This window comes from Tachyglossus aculeatus, chromosome 22, assembly GCF_015852505.1.
Source record: "Tachyglossus aculeatus isolate mTacAcu1 chromosome 22, mTacAcu1.pri, whole genome shotgun sequence".
Classification (NCBI taxonomy): domain Eukaryota; kingdom Metazoa; phylum Chordata; class Mammalia; order Monotremata; family Tachyglossidae; genus Tachyglossus; species Tachyglossus aculeatus.
In genome coordinates, this window is record NC_052087.1 from 20,639,022 (window position 1) to 20,656,338 (window position 17,317).

General features: G+C 39.2%; 1 protein-coding gene across 2 annotated transcripts in view; it reads right to left on the reverse strand.

Annotated features, from left to right (window-relative positions):
* Positions 1-6,652: 6,652 nt before the first annotated feature.
* Positions 6,653-17,317, reverse strand: part of SLC1A2 (solute carrier family 1 member 2) — a 122,605-nt gene continuing 111,940 nt past the window's right edge. For both annotated transcript variants that reach the window (XM_038764761.1, XM_038764760.1), the window contains one exon: positions 6,653-16,471. In XM_038764761.1, coding sequence (XP_038620689.1) covers positions 16,397-16,471 — 75 coding nt within the window. In that variant the 3' untranslated portion in view covers positions 6,653-16,396. The remainder of the gene's footprint in view (positions 16,472-17,317) is intronic.

Consider the following 17,317-nt stretch of genomic DNA (forward strand, 5'->3'; position numbering starts at 1 on the left):
CGCTTAGTACAGTGCTCTGCACACAGTAAGTGCTCAATAAATACGATTGATGATGTCAAGCACAGATCTAAGCTAATTGGGTTGGACACAGTACCTGTCCCATATGGGGCTCACGATATTAATCCTCATTTTACAGATGAGGTAACTGAGGCACAGAGGAGTGAAGTGACTTACCCAAGGTCACACAGTAGACAAGTGGTGGAGCAGGACTAGAATCCAATTTCTTCTGATTCCCAGGCTTGTGCTTTATACAATATTGGTGTTTGGGCCCTAGATTGAAATATTCTTATTTGCTAAATTCTTTACATTCTATTTTCTCCCCTGCCCCAGGGACCAGTCTCTCATCCATCAGTCCCAACTCCTAACCAGATTAATAGAAACAACCAACTCACCTCTTCCTGCTGTTATGAACATATCTCTAATCCTGCTTAGGGATACGCGCCAGGTCTCCAGTTTTCTTCTGTGGTCATGAATGGTTCTTTGAGTTAAGTGCTAACTTCCTGTTTATACCATTAGCAGAATGGGAGGTGGGAGAGGGAGGGAGAGAGAGAGAGAGAGAGAGAGAGAGAGAGAGAGAGAGAGAGAGAGAGAGAGAGAGAGAGAGAGAGAGAGAGAGAGAGAGAGAGAGAGAGAGAGAGAGAGAGAGAGAGAGAGAGAGAGAGAGAGAGAGAGAGAGAGAGAGAGAGGAGGAAAGGAAGAAGGGAGGTGGGTGAGTGGGGAGAGAGGAGAGAGGGAGAAAGGGGAAAGAGGGAAGAGAAGAGGAGGGAGAGAGAAAGGAGAGAGGGAGAGAAGGAGAGAGACGAGAGAAGAGAGGGGGGAGAGAATAGGAAGGGGAGAGAAGGGAGAGAAAGTGGGGGAAAGAGGGAGAGGGGAAAGACAAAGAGAGAAAAACCCCCACAGTGAAACTTCAAGCCTGACAATCTGCCATTTCATTTTCAGAGATACTACTTGGGTTGTTTGTCACTCCCTCTGCAGGACGTTTGAGAAAGGGCACATCGGGAAAATAAATCTTAAAGCAAATGCTTTGAGTCCAATCAATCAATCATATTTACTGAGTGCTTACTGTATGCAGAGCACCATACTAAGCGCTTGGGAGTATGCAATTCATTCATTCATTCAATCAATCGTATTTATTGAGCACTTACTTTGTTCAGAGCACTGTACTAAGCTCTTGGGAAGTACAAATTAGCAACATATAAAGATGGTCCCTACCCAAAACGGGCAGAGTTGGTAGACATGTTCCCTGCCAACAAGGAGCTTTCAGTATCACTAATCTCTCACCTGTTGTCTAAAATTTCCTACTTGAGATTTCCAACCACCAACCTCCTCAATCACTGAAAAACCTCACTAGAGATAGGATTAGGGGTTATTTTTCTGCAAAATGGTTCAATCCATGTTTCCCCACTCTTCAAAAACGTCCATTGGTTGCCCATCCACCTCCACATCAAACAGAAGCTCCTTACCATAGGATTTAAAGCACTCAATCACCTCACCCTCTCCTACCTTCCCTCCTTGATTTACTACTACGACCCAGCCCACACATGTCACTTCTCTAAGGTCAATCTAGTCACAAAACCTCGATCTCATCTATCTTGCCGCTGACCCCTCATCCACATCCTGCCTCTGGCCAGGAACCACCTCCCTCTTCATAGCAGACAGATAAACATTCTCCCCACCTTCAAATCCTTATGAAAAGCACATCTCCATGAGGCCTTCCCTCCCAAAACCTTCATTTTTTTTCTTTTTCACTCCCTTCTGCATCACCCTTGTATTTGTATTTTCATTCTTTATTCACCCCTCCCTCAGTCCCTCAGAATTTATATACATATCCATAATTTATTTATATTAATGTCTGTCTCCTCCTCTAGATTGTAAGCTTGTTTTGGTCAGGTAACATTCAATCAAACTGTCTGAAGCACTTAGTACAGTATTCTGCATACAGTAAGGTCTCAATAAATATGATTGATTTATTGATTGGAAAGTATTATGGAAAAATGTCAATTGTTGCTTTTCTGTCATCAGTTGAATGTTATCAGACTGTGAGCTCCATGTGTGACTGAGACTGTGTCCCACCTGATTAAATTGTATTTAGCCCAGTGCTTAGAACACTGTTTGACACATAGTAAGTGCTTAACTAAGTACCATAAAAAAATTGTTGAAAGCTAAAATGTTCTCAGATCATTCATCCTAAAACAAGCTACAGTTTTGCTGTTTGTCATCTTTTTTCAGTGCCAATGCCCTTACTCTTTTTCTGATTGGCACAGGCTCAATTATGCCCAATTGCTAGTGCCCATTTCCCCAAGGGTAAAAGTAGTCCTGTATCCATCAAACAATGATGTTGACTGTTCTTAACTTTCCTCACACTTGTGCTCAGGAGACCCTATCTACCTGGACCAGGGAGAATAGGAAGTTAAGGCTTAAGCATTCCCTTCCCAACAGTGCTCAATCCAGAGCTCCCACCCTTGACTTTCCTCTTTCCTCTTTCTAGCAGGATTGGACACCAGACCAGCACACGTGATTTCACAAAGCATCAGAGAGCTGTTTGATTATATAGAAAATGTAAAGTGATGATTTTGTAAATGGTAATCTGCTAGAGTACAGACGCTGTGGGGGAAAGTTTTCCTTTGGTCACAGTAAACTTTTTTTATGATAATCCTAATAAAATTATCCAGCAAAGACGAAAGGCTCACAGTAGATGGTACATGAGTATATAGGAAATCTGCTTCTGCGATCTTTCAACTTACCAGCTGACATTCTGTGGGGGAATCACTCTAAGGAGGGACATAGTAAACAATCAAACTATCTATCAGTGGCATTTATTGCACATTTACTGAGTGTAGAGCACTGTACTAAGCACTTAGGAGTGCACAATACAACAGAGTTGGTAGACATGTTCCCTGCCCAAAATGAGCTTATAGTCTAGATTGGGAGAGAGACATTAACATAAAAATATAATTTACAGATAAGTACATGAGTGCTGTAGAGCTGAGGGTGGGGTGAATACCAAGTGTCCAAAAAGTGCAGATCCAAGTGTACAGACAACATAGAGCGCATAGATGATGTTGGAATACTTTGCTGAGGCAGAAGAGAACCTGAGTACTTTTGAGCTATTGTTCTTTCAATGATATGAATTTTGGGCAAGTAGATAAGATCTACTCCAAGGGGATCAAATATGACTGTCTCTGCATAGGGTGAGCTAAGGAAAATTACTTTATTGTCTCTGCACAGGACATGTCTAACAGAGCAGGTACTGCCCAGTATAGGCAAAGTGTTTGTGGAGTTGTTCTTGTCTAAAAGCATCCACAGTAGTCAGGAGTACTTGTGTGATAGTAGGGAAATATGGGCTCTAGAAAATGTGGAAGGTTGAAAAAAGGTTCCTCAGGTTTCCACTTCTTGAGATCCATTACAGTCTCAATTGGCAATCCTGTTAGGGCTGAAATAGTAATAATAACTATAATTGTAATTTCTGAGAATAATAATAATTGGAGCAGCATGGCATAATGGAAAGAGCATGGGCCTGGAAGTCAGAAGACCTGGGTTCTAATCCCAGCTTCACCATTTGTCTCTGGGTGACCTTCAGCAAATCACTTAACTTCTCTTTGTCTCAGTTTCCTCGTCTGTAAAATGGGAATTAAATCCTACTCCCTCCTATTTTGGACTGTGAGCCCCATGTGGGACAGGGACTGTGTCCAACCTGATCATTTTGAATCTACCCCATTGCTTAGGACATTGCTTGGTACACAGTAAGTATTTAACAAGTACATAATAAAGTAATTATGGGAGCCACTTTAGGAACATTGATGGAGAAAGAGAGTGCATTTGAACTCCTCCCATAGACTGTAAACTTCTCCTGTAGACTGTAAGATCCTTGAGGTTGTACTTCCCAAGCGCTTAGTACAGTGCTCTGCACACAGTAAGCACTCAATAAATACTATTGAAGGAATGAATGACAGGATTAATTTCCACCATCCTTATTGAATTGTACGATCCCAAGCATTTAATACAGTGCTCTGTATACAGTAAGCACTCAATTCCTACCATTGATTGATTGATTAATCAATTTCTCCTTTCAACCCTCACCTGCTGGTGTTCAGCACATCAGCTCGAATTTAGTAAATGCCTCTCTATCCTGCTCAAGAATAAGTTGATGATTCATTAAATGAAATTAAATTTCTGATGATAGTGGTAGAGACCATGGGAAATGGTCCAAATGAAGAGTAAGTCCAATTCATCCATCCTGTTTCTTATGGTTGGAGATGAGGAGGGGTTTAAAAGAGGAAGAAGAGAAAATGGCTGCTCAATCAATCGTTTTTGCTGACAGCGTACTGCTCAATATAGTGCTTGCGATAGTATAATACAAAAGAGTTGGTAGAAACAATCCCTACTCACAATGCCTTCCCATCTTTTGGGGGCTTCTAATATTGCTTGCTTTTCAAAAACCTATAGCAGCAGGCAGAGACTGCTTTTCAAGAATTCTTCATTGTACTGGCACTGCTCTTTTTAAATGGGCAGTGCAACAGGAGAAATGGGGAAAGAAAACAGTTGTTCACTATGCTATGCTAAATAGCTGTGTTCATGTTTGGGAGGTTTTTTTTTTGAAGTCTGGGATCTGTCAGTTTAACTAGAGAGAATATATAAGTGCATGAGGGGAGAGTTGAACCACATGTATGAACTTAAAATCCTGAATGGATTTCCCCTAGCTGCATTTACAAGATAGCTGATTTTCAACTTCCTGGCTAAGCTAGATAAACACTTGAGGAATTGTAATGGATGACCTTACTTTTTCTCTCCTCAGAATCCTTTCATGCCCCTTTTCTCTGACAATTAATTTTTCCTTCCCTTTCCAACCTGTCCAATCCAGCCTCCCTTTCAGCTCCTCATTCATTTCATTTGTCAATGTATTTAACTTTGCTTTTTTATTCATGGCATCCAATGGACTTGATACGGCCTTCAAGTAATTTTTCTTCTTCTGTTTAATGGTATTTGTTAAGTGCTTACTATGTGCCAGGCACTCTACTAAGCGCTAGGGTAGATATAAGTTAATCAGGTTGGATACAGTTCATGTTTCACATGGGACTCACAATCTTAATCCTCATTTTACAGATGAGGTAACCGAGGCACAGAGAAGTTAAATAACTTGTCCACGGTCAAACAGCAGATGAGTGGTGGAGTCAGGAACAGAATCCAGGTTCTTCTGCTTTCCAGGCCTGTGCTCTTTCCACTAAGACAGAAAACAAAGTTGGGAGCCAATCAGATCCAGGAGAGGTTCTCCATCAGCTTTGCAATTTTAAATAAAGACCACTTGATCCCCAGTGTGGTGTTAGTGAGGATGTGAGTAGCATGTGCTCCGAAAGTGAGGCTTTGTGCTGGGTTTTTACCAGAAGTCCATTAAAGTAGGACAATAGAAGGGATGTCTCTGTAAAAACAGGTGTTGTGCAGGTTCCACAATAGTGTGGCACACTTTGCCCTGTGAAACATTCCCCTGCAGTGAAGGGGAATAGAGAGACAGGACTTTTCACAAAGCCCGGGAGGAAGGAATCCAGGTTGACTGTAGAGGTGTGTGCAGTTTCCTCTGAAATTGATGTGTGTGTGTGTGCGCGTGCGCGCGCACGCATGTATTGTATGTGAAGCTGGAGCTGCCTCCCTGGCAAGGGGGATCAAAGTCTGGGTCATCACAGCTGAGGGTCTCCCAGCTCCTTGGGAGTTCATGCTGTCCAAGGATCATCAATCAATCTATCACATTTCTTGAGGGCTTATTGTATGCAGAGCACTGTACTAAGCACTTGGGAGAGTACAACACAACAATATAACAGACATATTCACTGTCCACAATGAGCTCACAGTCTAGCGAGGGGAGGAGGAGACAGACATTAATGTAAATAATTAAATTATGTATATGTACCAAGTTTTGTGCGGCCCGGGTGTTGGGGAGGGTGTGGTGGTGAATAAAGGGAGCAAGTCAGGGTGATGCAGAAGGGAATGGGAAAAGAGGAAATAAGGAAGGGAAGGCCTCTTGTAAGAGACGTGCCGTCAGTGTAATTGTCTATCTTGCCACTTATCTGCTGGGATCATGAAAACCCTGAAGGAGGAGAGGGAGCCGGAGTTCACAGAGAGTTGCTGATGCTGTTGTCACCACCAGACTGTGTGGGTGACCTGACACATGCGCGCATTCCAGGGGAGGTAAGGTCTTTTTCCCTCACCTCAAACCAAGAAAACAGTGTAAACCAAAGTGAAAAGCACCTGCGAGAAGCCTCATTTTTAAAAAATAAATAAATCAATAAATGTCCCAGGTCCTGAGAGAGTCTGAGGCAGAGATGAGCCTCCAGACTGGTGAGAGCTGGGGCCATTGCCTAGTCCTGCAGAGCCTCACTTAGGCCAAGAACATTAGGCTGGCATCAAATTGCATCATGCACCTTGCAGGGTGGACTGGGAAGAACCATATTGGACCTTAGTTCAATCCCTCCACCTTGGGATTTGGTACAATTGGTAGGCCATCCAGACCACTTTGTAAACAAATCAAAAGCCTCTATGCAAATCACACCTCCATTATGGATTTGTGTATTCACCCTCAAAGTACCAGTTATAGTCACCGGAAGTGGATTCTTGCAATACACACACACATACACTCATACACACACTAACACCAGGCAAGAAAATTATGAATCAATATTTATTGATGATATATACATGAAAGATACAACATTTAGTGAAATATTGGATTCACTGATTATTTTCAGTATACAAAGAATGTCAGGTTTTATAGAAGTTACACAAATCAGTCCACATAGTAAGAGAAAATTTGAAAACAAACAACTATAATAAAGTGAATATATAAATTACTAAAAGGGACAGTTAGTCAAGAAGGCATTTCCTACAACAATATACAAGAAAAGAACCTCAGAGTTAGTTGAAGTTTTATTTTCTGCATTCATTTGTCTTTAAACATCAAGTGCTACAAATACTGTACAGTACATCACTTCATATCATCGATAGATATTTTGAATCTAAGGAAAAGATCAATCTCAATTTTTTTTCTGCTTGTACAAGAAAGCTCCCTGAAAAGATCTCACCAAAACAATTGGCTCTGGAGGGTGACCATTCCCACCCAAGAATTTGGCAGAAACTGGAGAAGGAGCAGCGATAGCTTAAAAACGCCCCTGGAGAGCTCTTAAATTCCACTTCAGTGTAATTAAAGGGTCCTCAATCTCACCCTCTAACGGTTAGTCTTTCTGAACGGAAACCGCCTTTTTATCAATTCCTATAGGTAGTATAGTTCTCACAGTATCTAATTCAATGAAAATATAAAGAGTGCATATTTCCAGAGGCAAATAGATATTGGGAGTTGTAAATAGGCAAAGCAAGATTTTCACCACCAAAAATATTTTTTGCCTTTTCACAATACTATCATTCTTGGTTTTGTGCTTCATTCTTCTCCATTCTTACACCAAAGCAGCATTCTGGACTCTCTGTGCTTCTGTTTCCACCTTCTCCCCACCGCCCCCCCTCCCCCCCAGCTGATTTGTACGTGGAAACTGCTGCAGTGTCAGGCTTTGGGAGGACATGGCAAAGATGTGCTTTTTGAGGCCTGGGTTACAAGGAAGGCTTTAGTCATAGATCCAGGAATCAGCGACTTCCTTTCACCCTGCCACTAGCTGGTGACTTGAGGCAGTCCAGAGAGCCAGGTGGCCTGTAAATCTCTGAGAAGTGAGCATCGCGCTTCAAGTTCAATCACCTCAGAGCCAGGTTGAATTTTTCCTTATGACCCTTGTGCTAATTTACCTGGTAACTGACTAACCTCACGTCACTACAAGTCAAACACGCCAAGTGAACAAGACATCTAGATTAATGTCATTGTTCTACAAGTAATTAATGCTCATGGTAGTATAAGTGCCACAGTTGCACTTAACAGTGCATTAGGTGAGTATTGTGGTGCTTTTCACTAAGAACAAGGAAACTTGACAGGTGCACACCCACACACTCCATCCATCCACATGGACAATGCTGGTTAGGTAGCTCCTTATTAAGTATTTACAAACATCTTGGCTGCATATTTAATTTTGAAAATTGTGAGTACAGGCAAGATATTTATCTATATGTTTACATACATAGAAAATTTACACTACTGAGAGAGATTTATAGTAGCACACCTAAAAGTGTTTTCAAAATACAAACATCTACTCCATTCAGTTCACAGCCAAAGAAATAAAAATTATTAAATTAAATTAAAATACATCTATACACCATTTCACTGAAATTACACATAGATACCTACATTATCTACACAAAGTGCGAAGAGGCACTGTTCTTCATGCTGAAACAAAGTAAAAACTTAAGAACTTCATACTTTGACAGTTATCAGTACACAGAGAAAAAAATATGTGGTCAACATCAGTTAAGAGAATACCTGATATTTCAGCTTCAAAGTTAAGTACATTTAAAGAAAACCTCAGTGTTCATGTATCTTAAGGAAACTTCTGAATATCTCACTGACAAATAACTGCCTAAAACACTGGCCCTATAATCAAGTTCAAAAAGTGTGTCTGTTGGGATAACAAAATCCACTTTCCTCAAAGGGTCTACTTCACAGTTTGTGATAAATTTACAATTTGTGGAATAAAGAGTATTTCACAACACAGGGTTAGATTTTACCCCAAAGTGCTTCTGGATAAATCCCACTGGGAGAGGAGAGTTACTTTCCCATAATGGAATTTGTTATGACCCAGTTTTTATCTTGTGTATTCTAGCACTCATTTCAATTTTCTTTCTAAATGTGCTTAAATATGGTGAGGCTCAACAGGTATTTTCTAAACAGGAATTAACCACAAGAACCCACCCCTTCCCATCATTTTTCCCCCATTTATATCTCCCTTTTCATTTTTATTTCCCTAAACACAGCTATGCAGTTTGTTTTCCTTATAGACAGTTTTGAAAGTACGGGGAGGGGGGAGTTCTGATATGTGCTTCTCAGTAAAAACAATTCCACTTCTATTACGTTGATCACATATATAAAGGCAAAGTTACACTCTTAGCAATGGATGACTGGATTCAGTGCTAAAAATAGGGATCAGAATTCTCCTAGGCTAGAGACAGTCAGTCTAAAAGAATAGCTATTTTGTCATGATATTAGGTTTTCTACAGAATTCTTTTTTCCTGTTGGTAGTTTTGTTCTTTGCTTCATTAAGTACTTTATTCTGAAATTTCTCAAATGCTGCTTTATGTTACAGAAAAATGTCATTGTTTTAAAAATCCTATAAAAAGTGTTTTGCTCTAGGTAGAATTATTTCCCTATTGTTTGAGGTCATATAGAAAATACTATAAGAATATATCTGTGTCTGTAAATTACATATACTAAATAGTTTCCTTCTGTCTACACTGTAGTTCTTTATGGTTTCCGAAGAATAGGTTCAAACTCATAAAATCAGTATAAAGGTTAAATTAGTAATGACTATATATTATCTGAGACATATAAATACATATTGCCATGCATTCTATAAATAAAAATTTGTAGTAAGAGTACAAATTGCCTGATAGTGCAGGGGATCATTGGGGGAAAAAACTAGAAAAAGACTAATGGAAATCTGTGGATTTTGACTCAAAACTCACTTCCCAAAATGGCCTACTTACTGCTCATGAGACTATAAGGCCCTAAAGAGAAACCTAGAATTGTACTGCTGGCAGAAAAATCAAATTATAAACACATTTTGTGAGCTTTCTTTCCTGGCCATAGAAAACAAATTATAAAATACAGTACAAAAAAATCCCAGCGAAGGTATCCTCTTGTATACAAATCTCGAGCAGGCAGCCGGGGCTATATTATGTTACCTAGAAACGCAATGTTGTTGGTTTTTTTTCCTGGAGGAGTTTAAAGTTATTTTAGAAAATCTGGAACTCATTGTCTGTTAGTTAAAAAAAAATCAGAGTACTAAAGATTTGAAGAGCAATTCTTCTCATGCAGCTGAGACAGTATCATAGAAAATCAGAAAATGTCTTCATAGGCCACTTTTCTGGATGGCTTGTGGTGTTCCTTATCTTAGTGGGTATGCCCTCCCATAGAAGCACACCCTCAGTGTTTCTTGGAGTGCTCATAGAAGGATTCACAGCACCACAACTGTATCCATTAGGAATCATAACTGTGGCAACCCAAAATTATGTTCCAATGTTTCTATCTCCTGAGAAAACAGGGAGCCTGAGGGATGATTTAAAAGACCAAATCCTGGAAGAGAAGCTTGTCATGGGCTGGGATTTATTTAGAAATGAGCATCATTGCAGCCTACTTCCCCTAGCTGGTTTTACCATTAATACCTCAGCAGAACAGGACTGATTCAAGGTCCTCAAAACTGTTACTAGGAAAGGAGATATGTGGGTAAAGGGGTTAAGGAGGAGGAGGAAGAGGAGGAGAGGCAGGGTAATATGTAGGGAAGATTAAAATGTTAATGTTATAATGATGCTGAGGGTCAACCAAGAACTTTAGAGATTTCATGCTTGAGAGAGATATCCTTGATATAATTAAAAATTCATCTGCCTCCTGCCTTATTGCTATTCGATGTTTTAGTCGTGCCACTTAATAAGCAAAGTCTTCGATATGAAGACTCCTCCACTAGAGAAAAGTAGGGAAAATGGACGGGATTCTCTCCTCACCCTTCTTCTACTCTTTCTACTCCTTCTACCAGAGTCCTTTACTAACATAGTCTTTATAGTCCTTCGAAATATAACCTATATTCCTTAGCAGTTTAGACACAGAGTAAGGTAGCTAAAACAATTATCCCATTGCAGCTTTAGCAGAAATAATAGTACATTTGAACAGGAAGGACATGCGGAAGGCGTTACTTTACAGTACAATATTGTTTCATGAAATCGCAACTGTTGCCAAAAGGTAATTATCATTATGCAAAACTCAAGCAATTTGAACTATCACTATGTTCAATTACTATCCTATTAATGCTACTTATTTGATTTGGGGTGAGATCAAGACATATCCCACAGTAAAGAGCAAGTTAAGAGATTTGATTTAACACAACTATTCACAGTTCTTTGAAGACATGGATGTATCTATCCTGACAGCTAGAGATACCTCTGTTTAAATGTGCAAATATAGGTATATGTATTTAGGTCCATAGGTATGTATGTTTGTTCTTGTGTCGAGATATATATATATATATATATATATATATATATATATATATATATATAGACACAAGAAAAAAAGGAGAAAAAGAAAAGTTATTTACAAATAATTTAAAATAAAGTGGTGTAAATTCTGCACAAAGTTTTACCCAAGTGTTGTTTATTCTCTCTGCAAATGGCTCCTGCAATCCCCAACCAGATTAGCAATTAATGCTCTTTTGAGAAAACTCCCTAATTTGGGCATTCTGAGCAGCTCTGCATTGTGTTGCTATAGCAAGAATGATGCAGTAATGCAGGTGAAGTGGAAGAGCACAGATCTCAAAATGGTTGTGCAATTTGCCCAGAGCCACTCAAGTGCTTAGTACAGTGCTCTGCACACAGTAAGCGCTCAATAAATACGATTGAATGAATGAATGAATATGACTCTGCTATTTGTAAAATGAGTTTAAAGGACGTTCACCTTGCAAAGGACTCATCCAGAAGTGGTCCCCACCTGAGACCTAATGCCAGCTCCAAGGAACAACACAGCCATGCCTTAATCAAATTCTAAAAAACCTAAAAGTGAGATATATTGGATTTTTCTTTCCTTACAGAAGATGGCCAAAAGGATAAGCATTTACTTGTGATTCATCCCACATAGAAAGAAGAGAGGACTCACATAAAACATGAACACAGCATAGACATCTCTGCTTACAAGAGAAAGAGACTTTCTCTGTGTGGTCAGCCCCAGTGGTATTGTGCTTAGCAATAAGGCATGTAATATTGCTTTCAGCACATAAATCCCATAGAGGCCACTGCAAGCTGTGGGGCAGGAAAAGGTTTAGGTTTCCCTCTCCCCAATTACCAAATAATGATTCTCTGAGCCCTAAATGCCTGCACACTGTTTTTTATTTTTTCTTTTCAGTAAGGATTCTTCTTTCTACCCTCCCACATGAGGAAGCAAAACTCAGGACCAGTGTTGTAGACCCTAAAACCTAGGGCCCAGAAAGGACAGAAGAGGACAAGGAGCTTGCCAAAAAGTAAAATGTTCAAGTGATCCACTTATTTGAAGAACTCCAAATGCTGAATTGCAAGTAAGACTCAAGAAGCATTTGCCCAAGCATCCATTTTCCAAATTAGGTCATTAAGAAGTAACATGGCTTAACAGAGAATAAAGAAATGGATTCAAGATGGCTCATATTTTCCAGGGAAATTCAGAGAAATGCAGATTGGGTTGTAGCAATTCCATACCTTAAGCAATTCCTAAATCACTAAAATCTGATCAGTTTAGTTATGCTGTGGGCCAGAAATAGAAGACACTTTCATTCAATCATGTTTATTGAGCACTTACTGTGTGCAGAGCACTGTACTATGCACTTGTCACTCATTGGCTAGCAGTTACCACAGATTGTGAATTAATGATCTTTCCTGACAAAGGCATCTCTAAAAATCCTGTTATTCATTGTTCTTGCTTGAAATTTTTTTCCATAAGGTCTCAAATGCCAGTTTAAAGGCATGGATGGAGTCTTAATGGGAATGGGACCATTGTAGCAGTGAAAGAAACTGTGTTTCAGTTCAGGCCTTTATTTTTGGCTTTGGAGAGTTTTGCAAAAGAACAAAAACGAGGTCAAAAGAAGATACATAAGAGGTGGAGAGTCATCAAAGTGGGAGAAGCAAGTTACATTTGGGTGTGATTTAGGAACAATTTTATTCCCCAAACCAAATAAGAACTACAGGAGATTTGATTTCCTAAACTATAATCTGTGAAGAATGATTTTATTGTTTATTGCTGTGTTTTGCTGGAAGTCTGAAAATATCAGAAAGCCAATAACCTTGATCCAGAAAAATGCCTCTTAGACAACTTGTGTATTGACAAAGTTAAGTGCATTATAGTATTGTACTTGTAGAAACAACAAAAAATGTGGTGCTTTCTGTACTGGCAGAGCAGATTATTTGCAAATCATTGTTAAGTAGCTATTTAGTACATTAAAAATATTTATCAGTGTTTTCACAAATGATTGGGCGTGCCCTAATTTTCATAATAATACACTTCCCTTTGAGAATAAACAACCCAAATCTCACCCAACATGAATGGGATTCTTGGTTTTCCCGAAAATAGGCTGCAAATCTCCTACAGCTAAGCTGTCCTACAAGCATTCCAGCATTCTTGGCTTCTATTTATCCCAGAAAGTACAGGGACTCAGACATTCCCAGGGTATTTTGGCACCTCTACTTTAGGGCTTAGCTAAGGAGATGAAGCATCTACTCTGTGTGCCCACTGAGAAGGGTAACAACAGTTCTCTTCCTGGAAGCAGGGTAACTCAGACTCTGCTAAGGAAGTTCCTGCCCTGGAGTCTGTAATTTACTCTCAATTGGAAAACACTACTGAATTTCCATTTACTCTATTTTCCCAGGCTACCTCAGACTTAATATTTTCTAGAAAATAATCAAATGCTCCTTCACATCTGCCTCTGTATATGAGCAAAGGTAAAGGGCAAGTGCTGGCTGTGTTTCTTCCTCAATGACTCACTGGTTCCTAAAAAGAGACCTAAGAAGCAGTGAAGATCAAGTATGTAACACATGATGCCAAAGCACTGATGCAAGGACTGAATTTTTCTGTTCAAGGGCTAAGTGGATTTGGCCATATTTAATGTAAATATAACATTTCTATTCATAAAATCTTATTAAAATGTCACAGGAGGGTCACAACAGTTTCACATATATTAGAATATCTAAAAAAAACAGAAATATCATAAATGTCATATTTAGAAAAGGATATGTTAAACATTTACTTGGAAACCATTTGTCTTCTTATGGCACATACACTGGGCTAAGCAAGCCCAAAATGGGCAGGAAGGGGAAAAGGATTACAACTGGGAAACTGAGAATGGGCCAGACCTGAGCTAGACCTGGACCAGACCCCAGTCAGCATAGGGTGAAGTGAATAGGTAGGAGGGTTGGGAAGGGTATGTTCCAACATTCTGTGTGGACAGGACCCCTAAGTCATAAGACAGTGAGCTCAAAGAAGGAGTGTGGGGCTCAGAATGATCTCTCAGGGAGATTCAGGACAAAATTTTTGAGTAGGAAGTTGAGATGGCATGGCAAAATTGAAGGCTTTAAATCATTTTCCCCTTCATTGCTAAGGATTTTCCTTCTCCCTTACCTATCTACATACAGAAATACTCCGTGAGGCTTGCATGATGAAATACAGATCTCGGCTCTGTGCCAGGCCACAGAATGCATCAGTCTGAGGCTTTGAATCTTGTATTTCACCAGGGGAAAGTTAACTGCCCAACTTGCAGTAGGAAGTAGAAGATGATCCACCTCAGCACTTCCTTAGCTGTCCTGATTCCTATAAACCTAGGGGTGCCATTTGCAAAATAAGATCTTGCTTAATACTGCTCTTTGTCTAACAACTCCTGCTCTCCAAGAGAAAAGAACTGATAGTATCCCACATTCCTTCTAAGCTGGAGCAGTTCTTGATTTGGAAGGGGAGAGTTGCAGAAAGCCAATGAAAATAAGAATGTGATAGATGTCCATAAAAATATCCCAACATCAAAAATAACTGGACGCTATGATTGTACAGTCTGTCCAACTCTCCACGAACACTTCTTAACTCACAGCGCATCCTGGATCCTCACACCATCTGTACAGGGGTGCTTGAGGGCTTCACTTTATTATTACTCTTATTCACTGCAAAAGTTTGAACCTAGGACTGCTAGGGAAATACTGTGTTGCTTACCAAATATAAATGAACGACAAGGACAGTTTAAAAACAAGTTCGCTCTTGTGTCAGGCTTTCTCAAATACTCTTTGCTCTACACTAAAGCTGTGTTAATTTCATTAGAGTTCACCCAAACTTTCATATATCAAAATGAATGCATTTCTTATAATCTCTAGGATCGATCATTCACTTACACATTCATGGTTTAAGCCTTGATGAATCCACTACACTACAAGAATGATGCATTGTCTTTCTTCTCCTTATGATAATTACCTCTTTTTTTCTCTTCCCTGTCATAGGGGAAGGTGGGACCAGAAGAAATTGATGTAGGCTCTAATGTAAATGCATGATAAAGAAGGTACTTCAAATTGTGTCTTTCCTAACTTTGTATATTAGACAAACACAACTTGATTATAAAGAAGAATTGTTAAAGGTGACACAGTCAACTAAACTCCAAGAATTAAGAGAAATGGATGTGCTTGGGTCAAGACTAACAGAAAGTGTCTGGTTAGGGCAGAATGTCCCCCAAGATGTTTTGACTCTACATCACAATGCTGTCATTCATCACAAGTACCCAACAACTTACAACCTAAGGAAAAGACAACCTTCTGTCATTAATCACCCTGATAGAGAAAGGCCCAACCATTCGCTATGTCTTCACTCACACAGCTGAACACAAAGTAAATCTGAACAAATTGTCTTATTTATGAAGCATGATGAGATTTGGGTTGATTGTGTCCCTTTTACATTTCCACAATTATTATAAACACAAAAATGTTTGTATTTCTTCTGCACCTACAATCAAATTAACTTACAAAATAAAAAAAATCTAGTCTGAATAATGCAGCATTACATACTAAACACATACACATTATTAAACATACCTTTGAATTTCAAGAACTATTTCACATATTTTCCAATGACAATGAAATTCAGGGTGTCTAATAATCAGCTGATTTCAATGAATCTAAGTTTAGTTTGCTCCAAAGAAAAAACTATTTGAGACACTTAATTTAAAGGGTAACTAAAAGGTGGATATTCAGCATCCCCAATGGCAGATGTTTACTTTAAATCAAGCACATGTGAAAATAAAATAAAGGCTTTAAAGAAGAATTCTAGCTACATGATGAGAGTGGATTTCTCTTGTGATTAACCAGATGAGGAAGTGAAAATACTTTAAAGAATAGTATATACTGTGTGTTTCTTTGTTGCCCTGAGTCCTTGGAGCAAGTCTCACCGAATTAGTGATGTTTTCATCTTTCATCTGTGGAAATAGACTTTGCATTCTGCATCTTGAGGGAAAGGGAAGCCTGGTGAGATTTTGCCTTTAATTTAAACCATATCCTCCAGTTGCATCCACTCAAACAATAATACAAGGGAGATAGTTAGGGGTTATAAACCGTTATTTGGCAAAGACAATTTACCTACAATGACTGCTTTTTCATAATTCCTCTACATCTCAGGTAAGTAGGATTGCTTTTTTAAGAAAGTTTGTTTAATCTTTACATCATCTTTTACCATAAGATAGCTTCGGGGAGTTAATTAAAGATGGAGCTGGGAGTCTTTCTCCTAGTTTTCCTGCTTCCAGGGCTCTTCTTCAACAACATTGAAGTCCGCCGATTTGCCATTGGTTGCCAGTGTTACCTGAAAATAATTTATCATCAATATCCTTCATAAAGACAAAGCACTTTCCCAAGAAATTTAATAGGCTGTGTGGAGAAGCACTACTTTTTGAGTTATTGTTGAATGGCTTTACACTTATTTTCTTTCAATTTAATGGAGAGTCTTTTGGCTTTTAATTTGTTTTGCAAATTTAGTAAGTTAGTGACTGAGGCTTTTGACAAGGTGACCTTTCACTTGAAAATTTAGCAATCAACCATACAACCTGCACATTTATAGGCATGGGTGTGTGTTTCATTACATACGCACACACACACACACACACCAGTACACAACTAAACAATTGCAAAGAAAATGGCGGGTGAGCTACTCCACACAACCAGGTTTAAAAAGAAAAGCACAACCATAACTGAACAACTGTTTCTATTCATGCATACTAAAGGTTCAGTTCCAATCAGACCAGTATTGTTTAGTCAAAATACCACACTTCTAAACCACAAATTGGCTCCATTCATTTGCAAGAGGAGCTGGAAGACTGAAATTCATTAAATACAAAAATAAAATAACCACTTCTTGATAATTCCAGTGTTTGCATAAATACCCCTGAAAGCCCTACTAAAGGAGGGCATATTTTCTAAGTAATGAAACAAGATCTAAATTTCATATTTGCCTGGCAAAACTGAACTGGACCTTTTCCTAATAAAACAGCCTCTCAGCTATATACTGCTAATTGTGTCAATTTTTGCCTAAGCTTACCTTCTGCTTTTCTGTCCTCAGGTCATGTGAAAACTTAAACCCAGGACTGATATTCCACATGATGCAGAGACTGGATTTATGGAAGCATTGGGACACGAAGACACGACAAAATGC